Source organism: Marmota marmota, unplaced genomic scaffold (genome assembly GCF_001458135.2).
Source record: "Marmota marmota marmota unplaced genomic scaffold, marMar, whole genome shotgun sequence".
Taxonomy (NCBI): Eukaryota; Metazoa; Chordata; class Mammalia; order Rodentia; family Sciuridae; genus Marmota; species Marmota marmota.
The window spans coordinates 64,290,294-64,306,850 of record NW_026000174.1 but is presented as its reverse complement, the minus strand read 5'-3'; the positions used below and the strand labels follow the sequence as shown (position 1 = coordinate 64,306,850).

Here is a 16,557-nt window from a genome sequence, read left to right as displayed (position 1 = left end):
GATTGCACATAGCCAATACACAGAAATACAATAAAATTTTGCATATCATTCTTGTATCCTGCAACCATACTAAACTGACTTACTACCTACCAGCCTTTGGTTAATAATACTGGATTCTCTAGAGGTTATCATCATTTGTTTTTGTGCTAGCAATTGAACCCTGGGCCTCTCATGCCAAACACACACTCTGCCTCTGAGCTACACCCCCAGCCTCTGAAGATCCTTTCCAATACTTTTTTTTTCTACTGCACTCTACAACCTCTAGTGAAATGCTCAGAAGTAGAGTCAGCATCCTTGCATTGAGCTCAGTATAAGGACTGCATTCAGACATTCACCATTTAGTATGCATGTTAGGTTTGTTTTGTGGGTTTTTTAAATAGAAGCTTTATCAAGGTGAAGAAATTTTCTTTAAATCCTAAATGTACTTAGAGCCTTTATCATGAGTTATTTGCATAGAATTGTCGAACTTGTCCATCTACTTAGTCATGATTTTCCTTTAGCATTGTTAATGTGGTAAATCTCATTAACTTTCCAATGTTAACCCTACCTTGCATTCCTGAAATAAATCTCACTTAGTCTGTTACCCAGTGTATTTATGAAGGTATTTTGTAGAATCTGATTTGCTAAAATTTTGTTGAGAATGTGTTTATGTTCATGAGGGATGATGATCCAATTTCCTTGAAACACCTGTTGTGGTTTGGGGATCAGGGCAATACTGGCCTCAGAAGACTCACAAGTGTTCCTTCCTCTTTAGTTTTCAGAGAGAAGTTGTGTAAAATTGGTATTATTTCTTCTTTTAAAATGTGGTAACAAGTACCACTAACACCATCTAGAGTGTTCTTTGTGAGAGGAACTAAAAATCAAATTCTCTTGCAAATAGGACTACTTACACAACTCACAATAGCTAGACTGTGGAACCAACCCAGATGCCCTTCAATAGAAGAATGGATAAAAAAAAATGTGGCATTTATACACAATGGAGTATTACGCAGCACTAAAAAATGACAAAATCATGGAATTTGCGGGGAAATGGATGGCACTAGAGCAGATTATGCTAAGTGAAGCTAGCCAATCCCTAAAAAACAAATGCCAAATGTCTTCTTTGATATAATGAGAGCAACTAAGAACAGAGCAGGGAGGAAGAGCAGGAGGAAAAGATTAACATTAAACAGAGACATGAGGTGGGAGGGAAAGGGAGAGAATAGGGAAATTGCATGGAAATGGAAGGAGACCCTCATTGTTATACAAAATTACATATAAGAGGTTGTGAGGGGAATGGAAAAAAAAAAACAAGGAGAGAAATGAATTACAGTAGATGGGGTAGAGAGAGAAGATGGGAGGGGAGGGGAGGAGGGATAGTAGAGGATAGGAAAGGTAGCAGAATACAACAGTCACTAATATGGCATCATGTAAAACTGTGGATGCGTAACCGATGTGATTCTGCAATCTGTATTTGGGGTAAAAATGGGAGTTCATAACCCACTTGAATCTAATGTATGAAATATGATATGTCAAGAGCTTTGTAATGTTTTGAACAACCAATTTAAAAAAAAAAATAGGACTACTATTTCTTGAGTAAACTGAGATAATTTCTACCTTCCAAGGAATTCGTGTTTATTTCATTTAAATCATCAAATGTGCTGCCCTAAGTGTTTCAGATAGTCTCTAATGATCATAAACATCTGTATGATCTGTAATGGTGTGATCTCTCTCTCCTGACAGGGGTAATCTGTTATATCTTTTTCTCCTAACCAGTCTAGACAGAGGTTTATGAATTTTTTAAGCTTCTCAAAGAAACAGCTTTAATTTTCTGCTGTTTTTCTGTTTTCTCTCTCTAGTGTCACTAAATTCTGCTCTACTTTGCTACTTTTCTTCTTACACTTCAATTTGATACTGTTTTTCTACTTTGGAGAAGTGGAAATAGAAATTATTACTGAGACCTTTTTACTCCTATCATAGGCAGTTAGTCCTATAAATTTTCATCTGAATATTACTTTAGTTGCACCATAAGATACAAGACCAACACACAAAAATCATTTGTATTTCTATATATCAGCAATGAACAAGCATAGTTCAAAAATTAGAAAAACAAAACTATTTACAATAATGGCCAGAAAATAAATATTTAACAAAATATGTACAAGATAATGTATGCCAAAACTACAATGTGCTGATGACAGAAACTATAAAATGTGAATACATGGAGACATATCACATGCACGAATCACAAAACTCACTATTGTAAGTATGTGAATTTACCTCCAAACTCATCTATAATGAAATTCCAATGGAAACCCAAGCAGGACTTTTGTATAGATAGACCAATTCTAAAATATATGTAGAAAGGTAAAATTAATAGTAAAAACAAATTGGAAAGGAAAAAGAAATCTGGAGGGTTTAAATTATCAGATTTTGAGATTATTACAAAGTATGGCAATCTTGGCCATGTGGTTTTGGCAAAAGAAGAGACACAGATGAATGAAGAAAAAAAGTCCTATATAGGCCCAAATGAACGTGGCTGACTGATTCTTGACAGAGATACCAAGGACATTCAGTGGAGGAAGGGCAGTCTTTTCAACAAATGGTGCTGAAACAACTAGACATCTGTCCACGTGCCCCAAATAAAAACAAAAAGCATGAACCTCACACTTTAAAAAGTTATCTCAAACTAAAAGTTATCTCATGTCTAAATATAACATTTAGAATAAGAAAACATTCAGAAGGAAACATACAAAAGCTTTGGGACTTGACGCTAAACAAAGATTTCTTTTGGACATGACATCAAAAAAGTATAACCCATAAAATGATAAGTAGACTTGCTGAATTTAAAATGTTTGCTCTGTGACTGGAAGTAAATGAAAAGGCAAGCTGCAGAACGGCAGAAAACAGTACAGAGCACGTATCTGGCAGCAGATTTGTATTTACACCATGCAAGGATTCTTAAATTCAATGGTTAAACAACACAATTTAGGACTGAGTGAGACTTGAACAGATTCTTCACCAAAAATGATATACAGAAGGCAAATAGGCACTTGAAAAAATATACACCCTTTTCAGCCTTGAGGAAATATTAAAACCATGAGACACCACTACACTCCTATTACAGTGGATAAAGAAATACGGACAACATCAAATGCTGATCAAGACACAACTGAAATTGCCTTTCTGTTGAATAAGTGCTTCTTGGACACGCTGTATCAATATGCTTATCACAGTGAAAATTTGATGTTATGATTTCAGACAAAGACATGCTCTCCAGTTTACTTAACGTAAGTTTCCAGTCAGGAGAACAGATGAAACAAATCTGCATGTCCACCATATTTGAATGAACTGTAAAATGTTTTTCTTCGCATGGGCAGAATCTTCTAACTTTGGTTTATCATGTGAGTTCACCATTTCTTTTCTTTTTAAAGCATTCTGCTATTTAGCCTTTATTTTGTCCTAAAGTAGGGGTCAGGAAGTTCTTCTGCACAGGTTCAGACAACAAAAATTGTCAGCTTTATAAGCCACAAGGCTTCTGCTGCAAAACGTAATTCTACCCTCAAGTGACAGCAGGTGGGGACGGACAGACCAACCAGCATTTCCAATCTGCATGTTCCAATAAAACTAAAACTTGACTGTGGCTTGATCTGGCCCATGGGCCATAGTTTACCAACCTCGACTCTAGGGACTTAGAGCAGCAGGACACGTAGTAGCCAGGACCAGGGCCACTCTTGATTGGCACCAACCATTTAATTAGCAGCTGTCTGGTCTCAATGTTGGGGCACTCTCCCACTGCCCTGGTCCCAAGGTGGTCTCAAAGGACCTCCTTTTTTTCTAATCAGAGCTCATGCACTTGAACTCTTTCAAGTCCTTTCACCACCCATGCAGCAAGGGTGGAGCCTGAGGAGTAGCTAGGCTGGGGGACTAAGTGGCAGGGCTGTGTCAAGGCCCAAGTCTTTCCAAAAGAATGAAATTCCTTTACTAACAGCAAGCATCTTCACTGCCCCATCACGAAGTCATTAAAGTGTCTCCCCGGGTATCGGATTCAGCCCTCAAGTCAGTACCTCTGGGGCGGGATCCCCCCACCAGTGACCACGGAGCACACCCAGGTGAAGGAGCAGTGCCTTGCTTCTCCAGACCGTCTGGTGGCCAGAGAACCATGCCTGCAGGACCAGGATCTGGGGCATGATGCCGCAGAGCCTGGTCTTCACGACATCCACAGAAGGTTGGAAAGAATGCACTTTATTAATCTACCTCTAAAACTCTACAGACTAAAATTCTGCTGAATTGTAATAATCTATTTACACAGTGCTGCCTGCAGGCTGTTTGGGGCTGGGCCTGCTTCCTCCCCAGCCATCCACTAAGCCCATGGCCCCTGCAGGCCTGGGGCCACCTTCCATCTGCAGCACAAACACCCGCACACCAAGGAGGCTCACAGCCACCTGACCAAGCCCTCAGCACTGACAGACCAAGCAGGAGGATGTCAGCCAACACAGAGACAGACAGACAGATGGGCGCAGAGACAGCAGAGAGGCCATGGGCCTGCTTCAGTACTTCTTCAGATTGTGGACCAGGATGCCAGGGGTCCTGGTGCCCTGCAGGGGCGGCGAGTTCCAGACAGCCGAGCTGGTGCGCTTGTGGTAGCGGGGCTTGCTCTTCTTGAAGATGTCCTCCAAGTCCAGCGGGAGAATGGGTCCAAAAAGCTCCTTAGTGTCCGGTGGGTTAAAGTATTGAGAGATGAAAGTCTGTGAGAGCTGGGCGCCTACGTGGAATGCAGAGGCCTGGTCAATGTCTTAGGCGCTCCATGAGGTCCCTGTCCCTTGCCCTACACACAGCCCTGCCACTCTCGCCACCCTAGCATGCCCTGCCCCTGCTCCTCTTGCAGAGCCTTCTTCAGGATCACCCGCCACCCACACCAGCTCTTGTTCGTCTGCCGTCCTCTGGCAGCTGAACCAAAGTTCCCCAAGAGCGGACAGAAGCAGGTGCTTTATTTTCCCGTTGTGTAGATGGAAGACTTGCCCCAGGGAACAGAGTACGTGGCTAGTGGAGCCGGGCGTGAAGACAGGTCTCGCCCAGAGCTGAAGCACCAAGCGAGCCTCCTCGCCTCAGAGCACAGGCTGACAGGGGACAGAGCTGAGGCCGTGAGAGGGCACAGCCCTGCCAGCAAAGCTGAGGAAGACCCTGAGGGATCAGAGGTGGGAACATGCACCCAGCACTTGCCAGGCAGCGGGCACCACTCCGCGCTCATTGTATTCCCCAAAAATCTCCTCAGCCAGGTTTTACTGTTAACCCAGCTAACAGATAAGTAAACTGTCTAAGGTCAACTAAGCTTAGGTGGCTTCTCTGCTGGCACTCGCCCCTGCTCACTGCAGCCTCTTGGGTGACTTGACACTTCTAGTTCGACCAAGATTCCAGCTATCGTGGGGTTCAAAGGAAGTGAAATTGACAAAAGCAAGCTGCCTTCTGTAGAGCGCTGACCCCCTGTGGGATTCCTGGCTGGGACCAGTCTGGCCCTCTGGAGGTCTGCATCCTGCCCCGACCCCCAGCACACACCCTGCAAACCACTACTGATGGCACCAGGCCCTGCTCCACGCCGGCAGGCCTCGCACCCAGCCCAGGGCAGCAGTCTCACTCACCCGCACGCTGTTTAGATGCTGGGGCCTGTAAATTCCAGGTCAAATCCTGATCAAGTGTCCCATGGCCCTCCTCCAGGTCTTTCCTGCCATTCCCAATGGCTTGAAGCCCCTGGCTCCAGCTCTTGGCACTCTGCCTAAACCCTACTACCATCCTCAGCCCGACAGGTTGCTTACATGGGTCTAAGCCTCATTGGCCCTCCTGAGTGGGGCTCTGAGAGGAGCTTGAGTCCATCAGAGCGCCTGGTAGCATGCCTTGCCTGGGCTGGCCACAATGTACTCATTAAGAAAACAGGCACCCACCACCCTAGGCTGGTTCTCAGATGAGCCACAGGCCCCATGCAAGCTTCTTAGGCCAGTTTCTCAAGCTGCCAACCCCAGCACAATAGCCTGGCCACCTGCAACAGTCTACCTGCCACTTCCAGGGCCTGAGAAAGTGAGGAGAGGCAAAGGCCTGAGTCTCCTGGGCACTCTAGGCCCTGCTTACCTTGGGCCCAGAGGGGAATAGGCTTCCGGGGGTTGGCCTCGTCATCAGTAGAGTCATCACTATTCAGGTCCATCCCATAATCCTCTGTAATGATTTTGGGGTAGGTCCTGGGCCCTTGTGGAGTCATTTGATATGAGGTACAAACTGGAGACTGGGGGAAAAAAAAAAAAAAAAATCAATATGGCCATCACCTCCCTTCCCCTACCTTCCTACATCCCACCACTGGGGGACGCTGGGCTCCAGCCACCTTCCCTCACCTCACAGGCAAAAACAAAAGGTTTGGGGTCACATTTTAATCTTAAAAAGTCACAGAATACATACTACTCTGCATATTCGTTTTCCACACAAATATTTTTCCAGGTGAGTGTGTCCAGATTCACCTCTCAGATCCATGATCTTCAACTTAACCCTCCGACATAGATGGACAGACCCAACTTCCAGTTTCCAACATCTTAACTTTGCTGCAGTGAAAACCCTTCCTTCACACTGTTTTGTTTGGTATCATCACTGAACTGAAAATAGCTGAAATGCTCAACAGGAGCTGGCTAAATTCTAATATAAAGAATGGGGACACAGACATCAAAAATAAGAAATGCACAGGGGGCAGAGCTGGGGAGAGAGATTGGCCAGAATACATTGTTATATTGTGTGCCTGCACCAACATGTAACAACAAATCCCATCATCACCTACAACAATAATATACCAAGGGGAAAAAATGTGGAAAAAAAATTAAGAAATGCACATGTGTTGATATCTCACTTCAGTTAGAAGGGCAAACATCAAGAATAAAACAAAAATAAATGTTCAAAAGGGTGTGAGGAAAAATGAACATTTTTACACTGTTGATGGGATTATGTATCAGTACAGCCACTACGGAAATCAGTATGGCAGTTCCTCAAAAGACAGGAATGAAACCACCATATGACCCAGCTATGCCACTGCTCAGTAGCTACCCAAAAGAACCAAGCCAGCGCACTATAGCAACACAGACGCGCCCATATTCATAGCAGCACAATTCACAATAGCCAAATCACGGAACCAGCCTTTTTTTTTTTTAAAGAGAGAAAGAGAATTTTTTTTTGATATTTATTTTTTAATTTTTGGTGGACACAATATCTTTATTTTATTTTTATGTGATGCTGAGGATCGAACCCAGTGCCAGGCGAGCGTGCTACGGCTTGAGCCACATCCCCAGCCCCTGGAACCAGCCTTGATGTTTACCGATAGGAAAAAGGTATATGTACACAACGGAGTTTTATTCAGCCGTAGAGAACAAAATTATGTCATTTGCAGGAAAATGGATGGAACTTGAGATGATGTTAAATGAAATAAGCCAGATTCAGAAACTCAAGGGACATATGATTGTCTCTCATGTACAGAAATTAGAAAGGAAAAAAGAAAAAAGAGGTGGTGGGAGGGGGAGGATCTCATAAAAATAGAAGGGAAACCAGAAGAACAGAGGAAGGGTATCAGAGAAGGAAGGAAAGGGGAGGTAATGGGGAATGAGACTGATCAAATTATGCTGGGTGCATGTACAAATACATCACAATGAATTCCACTATTCGTATAATTATAATGCACCAGTTTAAAAAACGGGGAAAAAAAGAAATGCACGTGTTGAAATGTCTATAATATATACTAAATGAAAAAAGAAGAATCAAACTTCCAAATAGTATATGGTCATACTCATTTAAAAATGTACAAGTGTATATGTATGGAAAAGTACGTCCATGTGTTTGTGTGCATGACCTGGTTACATATGTAAAACTCTAAGATATATATTGAGTTTAGTAGTTTCCCAAGGGCCCTTTTTTTAAACTTTATACTTTTATTAAAACTTTTTTTTAGTAACAAATTCTACTTTTAGAATATAAAAATAATATACCTATCAAAAACAGTAGATACAACAAGGAGGTGGACCATCCTCCTTAAGGTCCTAACTTATAAAGCCCCTGTCTGGACAGAGAACAAGAGCGGGCCCCTGGCCACCCTGGGCACTGGCCTCACCTGCACATCTATGGTCACATTCAGGCCCTTGCTGGCTCCAGTCGCCTTCTTGGCTTTGCGCGCCTGCTCCTCCTGCAGCTGCTGCTCAGCCAGGCGCTGCTCCTCCTCCTGCAACCCAGCCAACAATAGGGTGTTATGTATGTGCCCCACTGCCACCCCAGGCAGCACAGCAGGCCAGGCAGGCTCTGCGCCAGAGACTGAAATCAAGCTACCATCTCCCCAGCCACAGCCCAGCAGGCCCAGAGAAGCCCACCCGTGACTTCCCCCTACCTTCTTCTTCTCCTCCAGTTCCCTCTGCAGTCGCTCCTTCTGTAGCCGCAGGGCCTTCTCCCTCTCCTGCAGCTCCCTGAGTACCAAGCAAGAGCCTGTCAGGGCAGGAAGCAGAGCCCTGGCCCTGTTCCCACCCTGCTAGGGAAACCAGGCCAGTGGGTATGCCTTAGAGGATGGGATGGCAAAATGGGATACCAACTCAGAGCCACAGCTGCACTTTTGCCCCAAAGGCAAGGTGTCTGCACCCTGAAGGGCCCTGCCTTGGCGATCACTAGCATGCAGTTCCCACTCCACCACACAACTCAGGTCTCAGCCTCACTCTTCTTTTATGCGATGGGACTGTAACACCTTTCTTCTAGCATTGTCACAGAGTCAAATGAAACCTGCTGTGCGACCTGCAATCATTCTAACCCACAGGGCAGACACCAGCTCAACCCATGAAGCAGAGGAGGGGCTGTGATGGGTCTGGCATCCCCTCTACAATAAACTAGCTCATGACCTTGAACAAGTCACATAACCTTTCTGAACCAGTTACTTCCTCTGTGAAGTGGAGCTGATGGTTCCTAAGCCACAGTGAGCTTCAAGTGAGGACGCAAGAAGTGTGGGTAAAACACAGCTTGGTACCCACCACGGCTACCATTATAATTATCCTGTCACCCCTCGTAGGGTGACAATACCACCCTGCACTATCCAATTCTAAAACCACATTAGCTGCCACCCCTTTCTCCTGTCTTGGACTTCTACCTCCGACTCTGTCCATAGGACCAGGGACGACTTTATGTCAATCAATAAGCACCAGAAGACAGCACTATCACAGTACAGCCCTTTGGCTGTGACTCCTCACTTCTCCATTAAGCCTGTATCCACCACAAAGATGGCGTTTCCCAGGAGATGGGGCAGGAAAGAGGACAGCTGCTGGGCTACACACACACGTGGGCCCAGTCCTCTTACATCTCCTGGCCAACAGTGAGTGTGGCTTTTGTCCCTGACACCCCCAGAACCCCAGCGACCAGGCACAGGTGGGCCTCAGGTAACTACTTGGAAAACTAACTGCGGAATCCTATCCTGCCTCACAGAGACCACTCCTCGGCACAGCCAGCAGGTCCCAGGGTTCATGGAATCCAGAGTCCCCAAGGTGGGGAGCTGGGGTGGGAGGCACCCTGGGTCATCCTCATCATCAGGGGGTGTACATCTGGTGGGGGCAGGGCCCAGAGTGCTGAAGGCCCCATGCTGCATCACAGAGATCCCTCTGGCCCAAGATGCCAGTTTTGTTAACAGAAAAAAAAAAAAACCTGTGGGCTTCCGGTAGTCCCAGCCCACAGCAGCCCTGCTGGGAAGTGCTAGCCTGCCTGTCGCTGAGGAAAAGACACCAGAAAGGCAGCACCACTGCCTGCAGGCAGAACAGAGCTGGAGCCAGGCCACCCCTCCCATGGCTCCTGTGTCTGCTGTAGACAAAGTGCACCCTACTCGGAGGCCAGCGGCCATGGGCACCCGGCTCTGAAGGTAAGGAAAGAGCCTGCCAACCCAAGAGAAGCCGGGAGCCACACTGGTGACAACGCACCGTCTCATCCCCACGCAGGGAAGGCAGGCTGTGAGCAGGGCCTCACCTCTCGGCCTGGAGCCGCTCCTGCTCCCTCTTGCGCTCCTCTGCCAGCTGCCGCTCCTGCTCGCGTTGCTCGGCCAGCCGCCTGGCCTCGGCCTTGCGCAACCGCTCCTGCTCCTCCTCCTTCTTCCTCTGCAGCTGCTCTTGATGGCGCCGCTCCTCCTCTTCCTGAGACAGCCGTGCAGAGGCGGGTCAGGGCACTCTCGCCAGCCAGGGCTCCCAGGGAGGGAGAGGCTGGCCGAAGGGATGAGGGGCTGTGCCAACCCAGGGTCCTCTGGCACAGGCAACGGCAGGGGCTAAGCCGCCAGGTGGGCTGCCAGGTGAAGCTCTGCGAGCGCCACCATGGCCAGGCTGAAAAGGCCTCTGGTGACACCAACAGAGGCAGATTCAACAAGCAAGGGCAGAGGCTGGAGCTAGGCCCACCAGCTGTGTAACACTCAGTAAGTCACTTAACAACGCTGGCCATGGCTTCCTCATCCATAAAATGGGAACAAGAATAGTACCTGACGCCCCAGGGAGTTGTGAGTTCACCCACATGACACTTAGGACAGTGCCCGGCACAGAACTCCCTAATGACAGAGTCCACTCCCTACAGGAGTGAGACACAGTTCCCAGGGAGAGGCAGGCCCCTCCTGTTCAGAGGAAGGGTGGCTCTAAGGGCAATCATGTGGAAGACTTTTAGCACATGCCAGATACCGCCTGACGACCTCACATCAGGTGACACTTTTAACCTTCACAATAACACTATCCAGAAGATACTGCTCCCACTGCAAGTAACAGAAGCAGAGAGGTCAGGTAACCTGCCCAAGGTCACACAGCTAACAAATGGCAGAGCTGTGTCAGAAGTCTGACTCCAAATGCATGCACCTCACCCTCAAAATGCCCTCTTCCTCAGAGACAGGGGGCAGGTTACAGTCACCATCCCCACCCCCAAGGTACTTGCTGTTCCTCCTCCTGGGCTCAAAGCAACAAGATCCACCAGAATCAACCCCAATAGAAGGTGTGCCCAGCAGGTCCTCAGGCACCAAGGCAGTGACCTTCCTGCCCGCCCCCTTCCCTGCAGCCCTCCTGCATCGCACCTGCTGGAGCCACTTGAGCCTGCGCGCCTCCTCCTCCTGCTTCCTACGCGCCTCCACTTCCTCCATCTTCTTGGCTGCCGCCTTTTTCTTGGCCTTCTCCTCTGCCAGCCGCTCCTCCTTGGCCTGCAGAGCCCACCCACACGTGCGCATTGGTGGAGGCCCTCACACAGCTCCACAGAGTAGGGCCCAGAACTCTGCGTGATGGGTACCGGTGCCACTAAAAACCGTGACTGCTCCCCACAGCCCAGAGAAAGGGCAACGGCCGCCATCCAGCGGGTCAGTTCTGCCCACTCGCAAAAGGCTGCTGGGAAAACCCAGAGCCCAGAATCTCAGCCCTTGGTTGGTTCAGAATGGCCTTCAGGGCCCACGATACAGACAGGATAGCGTGTTAAACCCACAGTTTCCCAAGAGGCCCAGCCCCACCCTCAGCCTGCCAAGTCTGAGTGCTCAGGCCCCACCAGGGCGAGCCCACCCCGCATGGCAGCCCCAGCCCAGGCTCTCACCTTCTCGGTCTTCTCATCGATCTGAGCAAACTTCTGCTCTATCTGCTTCTTCTTCTCCTCCTTCATCTGCTCCACGCGTTCTCGGGCCTGCATCACCTTGCGGAGGCGCTCCTCACGCTTCCTACGGGCACAGAGAGTCTTACGAGACCCGGGAGGGCTGGGGCTGGGAAGGGCAGGGTCAGGGGTCAGGCCACTTACAGCTTCACCTCCTCCAGCCGCCGCCGCTTGTCCTCCTCCACCTTCTGCCTGCGCAGCTGCTCAGCCTCCTCCTTCCGCCGCAGATTCTCCAGGCGTTGGCGCTCCTTCTCCTGGGGGTGAGAGGGGCTGGGACATGAGCAAGGACAAACCCCACTCCAAAGGCTGCCCAGCCTCAGCCAGGTGGACAGCAGCAGAGAATGTTCCTTAGAGGCAGAGGTGCCCCTAGCATGCCCTCCATGCTCACCCAGGCTGGGCAGGGGCTTCGGTCTCTGCTCCCAGGAGGATCCAAACGCCTCCAAGGGCCGGAGTCACAAAGCACCCTCAGCTGTGCCCTGCCAAGTTATGGGCAGCACAAAAATCAGGCTCAAAATTGAAATGTGTGTGCTGATTCTATAAATAATGCATTTGAAAAAGAGAATGGAGGCTGGGATTGGGAAGGGACAAGAAGACAGCTTTGACAGCTCTGGCTACTGTTTTGCATAAGGAGCCAGCACACACACAAGCACTGTCACCATCATGCTTTATAACGTACGTTATTTGTGAATACTTTATTCTTTTGTGTACATCAACTATTTCAGAAGCATTGAAAACAATAAAGTATTGTCAAGTGCTAACAAAGGTTACTATGGTGAGACAGATTAAATATGATATTTCTTAATTTTCTGAATTCCCATGATAGAATTTTTTAAAACAAGTTTTTAAAAGTAGTAGTAGTTGTATAGCAGATCGATGCTAGCACCCCATCTAGGCAGACCCAAAAAGCCACAGGAGGGCACGGTTAGGGCGTGGACAGTCAACGGGAGCCCCACGCCCTCCCTGGCCAAGGGCAAGTCTGCTGTTTTCCCCCTAAATGATCTGGGGCTGAAAATAGAGGCTGAAGCCAAGGCCATAGCCCTGCACACACCACCCTCAACTGGCTTCCACTCCCTCTTTGGACTCAGCTTCCAATAGCCAGCCACCCCGCTCCCCCTCCAACTGGTTACTATCAGTTTCTCCCTGGCTCCTGGCCAACTGACCCTGACAAGAAGAAATCTAGCAGGGACGTGGCACGATCCTCCTGAAGCTCTGGTTAAGGGCTAGAGCAGAGTAGGCACGCACCACCTATTCTTCCCACCTATGACGGTCACAAAACCTGGCAGAACGCAGAGAACAGCTACTTGAAGCCTGTGAAGAATAAAGCGGCAGGCAGATCTGGAAACAAGACCAGACTCTGAAGCACCAGCAATAAGTTCTCCTTTACCTCTCCTGCCCAGCCCAGCCTGAACTCAGTGCAGCCTGAAACCCCAAAGGGTCAGGATCAGCTGGGTGCAGAAGGAGAACTCCAAGAAAAGCCCCCTAGATCTGACTCAGGGAGCAGAAAGAGAAAGTCTGAGACAGTACACAAATCCTTTCTGTCATGGTAACCAGGGGCTGCAGCAGTTGCTGCAGACTCCAGACTATGGAACTATGTTCCTGAAAGTCTAGGCTCAAACTTGTTTATTACTCTTTGCTTCTTGGTCTTTCTGCCAGGTGGCCCTGGGTGCAGTCATAGAAGCACAAGGTAGAGCCAGGTAACCAAAGTCCTAGCTCCCTGGATGGAAAAGGAGAGTTCCAGAGAACTGGAAAGTACTGAAGGAATCAGGAAAGGGATTCCATGGATTATTTATGAGTTCCTAGGCTCTGTTCCAGGCTGCAGATGCAAGCATCTGACTCTAATTATCACACCCAAAACTAAGATAAAACAGATCACCTTTAAGCCCCTTCAGACTGGCACACACTCCACTAGACCCATACAGCAAAGGCTTGAAAACATGAACCGACTTTGGATGCACATGCCACAGAAGACAGATGGGAACCTGCAGCCTGAAAATGAATCAAGTCGCTTGCTGCTAAATTGCAGAGTTGGTAAAAATATCAACACTCTCCACAAGATTTAAACAAGACCCAGAGCCTCAAGCCTAATAAGAAGAACATTGAAGAGACAATCCAAAAATCACTCAACATGCAGAGAAACAGGAAAATCTCAACTGACATGGGAAAAAACAATTAACAGATTCCAAGGTGGCATGGTTGTTGGAATTTATCTGAAAAAGACTTTAGAATGGGTATTTCAAAAATGCTCTGATAAGTCATCACAAATATTTTCCCGAAAACTAGACAAACAGAAAAATCCCAGCAAAGAAACATGAGATATAAAAGAAACAAATGGAAATTTTAGAACTAAAAATGCAATAACTGAAACTTTAAAATTCAATGGATAAGTTCAACAGCAGAAAAGACAGGACAAATATAGCAAAACTGAACATAAATCAATAAACATTAATCAAATTGAACAGAAAAAGTTATCGAAGAAAAATTAACCAAACTCACTGTTTTAAGACAAAAATCACAAGGCCTGCAGGCGCAGTGGCACACGCCTGTAATCCCAGCAGCTCAGGAGGCTGAGGCAGGAGGACTGCAGGTTCAAAGACAGACTCAGCAACTTAGTAAGGCCCTGAGTAACTTAGCAAGACTCTATCTCAAAATAAAATTAAATAAATAAATAGGGGATGGGGCTCAGTGGTTAAGTGCCCCTGGGTTCTATCCCTGGTATCAAAAAAACAAAACAAAACAGGTCTTCATGTGATTCATTAGTATCTTATAATCTCACAAGGAGAGGAAGGTGATGCTTAAGAACATTTTAAAAAACAATGACTGATAATTCTGCCAAGTCCAGTGAAATACATGATCTTGGGATTTAAGGTCAGTGAACCACATGACCTTGACAGGAGATGCACCCAAAACTATAAAGAAATCCTTGAACACATGCATCATAAACAAACCTAAAAACTAGAAACAAAAGTAAAGTATTAAAATCAGACAAAATAAAAGAATACACTCCCTACAGAGGAACAATATTTGGAATGACTAAAGATTTCTTATGAGAAGGAAATTTTTAAAGTTTTTAAGAAAAAAAAAATTTATACCCAGTGTAAGCATCTTACAGAAATAGGAAGAGAGCTAGGCTCCTCAGATGAAGGAAAACTAGAGAATGAGTTGCCAGCACACCTATTCTAAAAGAACCATTAAAAGAAGTTTTCCTCTCCAGAAAGAAACATGAAATATCCAGAACAAAGAAAGAGCAACAGAATTGGCAGATACCCAGGTCAAGAGAAAATTCTTTTCCTCTTGAGTTCAACAAGATATTCAGCAGTTGAAAGCCAAAATTAGAATGTATCTTAATGGAGTCGTCAAAACCAAAGGACGTAATTTGCAAGACAACTAGAGCAACAGTGGGGGAGGCCAAGGGGCCCAGGGGGAGGTTTTTGCACATCCCCACACTGGGGAAATGGTGGCTCAACAGACTAAGTGGAGCACGGAATGCCTGGAAACACCTGGAGAGAATGCTGCAGAAGGATAGTCAAAATCACAACAGATAAAATGGAACACACAAAAGTTTTCTAGTAAGCCTCTGAAAAAAGAAAAGGGGAAAGATCAAACAAAAAAAATGATAATAATAATAAAGTAATGGTGGCCCTAAATTCCAACCTATCATTAAATATAAATACATCAAATTAAGGCATTGTCAGAATTATTTTTTAAAAACCAATTATCTGCTGTCTGTAAGAAACTCGCTTTGAATATGATGGTTCAGATGCGTTCAAAGACCTTGGGCAGACAGCAGGAGGCTAATCTCCAAAGGTAGCTATGACTCAACAATTAACATGACATTCTCCAAAAGTCACCACCACACTGAGCTGAGGGCAAACAGGTCAATGGCTGCTAGGATCAAGGCAGAGGGATGGTATGACCACACAGGGGCTGCTACTGGCGCTCTGTGGTGATGGAGAGGTTCTGCATCCCAACTGTGATGGCGGTTACATAAATCATGTCAAAATTCATTGAACTATACTCCCCACCCCCCGCAAAAAAAAAAAAAAAGTCCATTTTACTGTAAGATCACTGTTTCAAACAAAACATTTCTTAAAAAGTGAAGAGAAAAATGGGAGGAAAGAGAGACACAAGGAGCCACAAAAGTCAAGCTGGGTGCAGAAAAGGCCTGCAGGACACTGGGGCTCCACGCGGAGGGAGGAAGGGCAGGCCTTCAGCACACCAGGGCTCTGCAACTACCCAGACCTGGGGAGAACAAGAGGAGGGTGGGGCCCACAGGCTTCTCCACCCAGCTGCGGCCATCTGCTCTCCTTCCAGGAAAGCACCTCAGAAGCAAAGGCCATGTGGCACCCGACTGCCACCCTCTCCTCCTGCTCCAAGAGCAGAGCAGACTCCAACTTTCAGCAAGGCTCAGTGAAACAGAATTGTGTCCCAAAGCTCAAGTGACAGCTTTCCCAGCACAGACCAGAGCCCTTCATCTTGTTGCATTACAAATTTAGTAGGAAAACTTGGTGCTTCAGAGTAGCTCGTGTCACAGAATCTGTTTCTTCTCTGCCTGCTTCTCAAAAACAGGCTGGGTTGTTCCCGCTCCCCAGAGGCCCAAGCAGAGGCTGGGAGGACACCATGAGCCAGGGAAGCCCCTTCTGCCTCCAGAGACCTCACCTAGGCAGTCTGTCCTGTACCCAGTGCTGGCTTTATACCAAGTCCTGCAGTAGGTACCTGACACAATTACTCTCTGGGCCATCAAATCTCTTTGAAGTTCTTACTAGTCTCTTCATTTTGTGACCAAGGAAACATAGGCCCAAAGAAAGTGTGGCCCCTAGTTTTCCAGGTAAGGACTGTCCATACCCACCAGATGCCCTGTTCAGGGGCCTGGACTCCCCAGAGCAGAAAAGGGCAACGTCCCAGATGTCTCAGTCACACCCATGAGAACTGCAAATCTCT

The 16,557-nt window shown here is 47.0% G+C and overlaps 1 protein-coding gene across 4 annotated transcripts in view; it reads right to left on the bottom strand.

Moving 5' to 3' along the window:
- Nucleotides 1-2,080: 2,080 nt before the first annotated feature.
- The window catches only part of LOC107135908 (inner centromere protein), a 30,543-nt gene continuing 16,066 nt past the window's right edge, over nt 2,081-16,557 (bottom strand). For all 4 annotated transcript variants that reach the window (XM_048788975.1, XM_015478067.2, XM_048788976.1 and 1 more), the window contains 8 exons: nt 11,764-11,873; nt 11,566-11,686; nt 11,063-11,185; nt 9,988-10,151; nt 8,381-8,456; nt 8,111-8,218; nt 6,103-6,253; nt 2,081-4,744 (listed from right to left, as the gene is read on the bottom strand). In XM_048788975.1, coding sequence (XP_048644932.1) covers nt 4,530-4,744; nt 6,103-6,253; nt 8,111-8,218; nt 8,381-8,456; nt 9,988-10,151; nt 11,063-11,185; nt 11,566-11,686; nt 11,764-11,873 — 1,068 coding nt within the window. In that variant the 3' untranslated portion in view covers nt 2,081-4,529. The remainder of the gene's footprint in view (nt 4,745-6,102; nt 6,254-8,110; nt 8,219-8,380; nt 8,457-9,987; nt 10,152-11,062; nt 11,186-11,565; nt 11,687-11,763; nt 11,874-16,557) is intronic.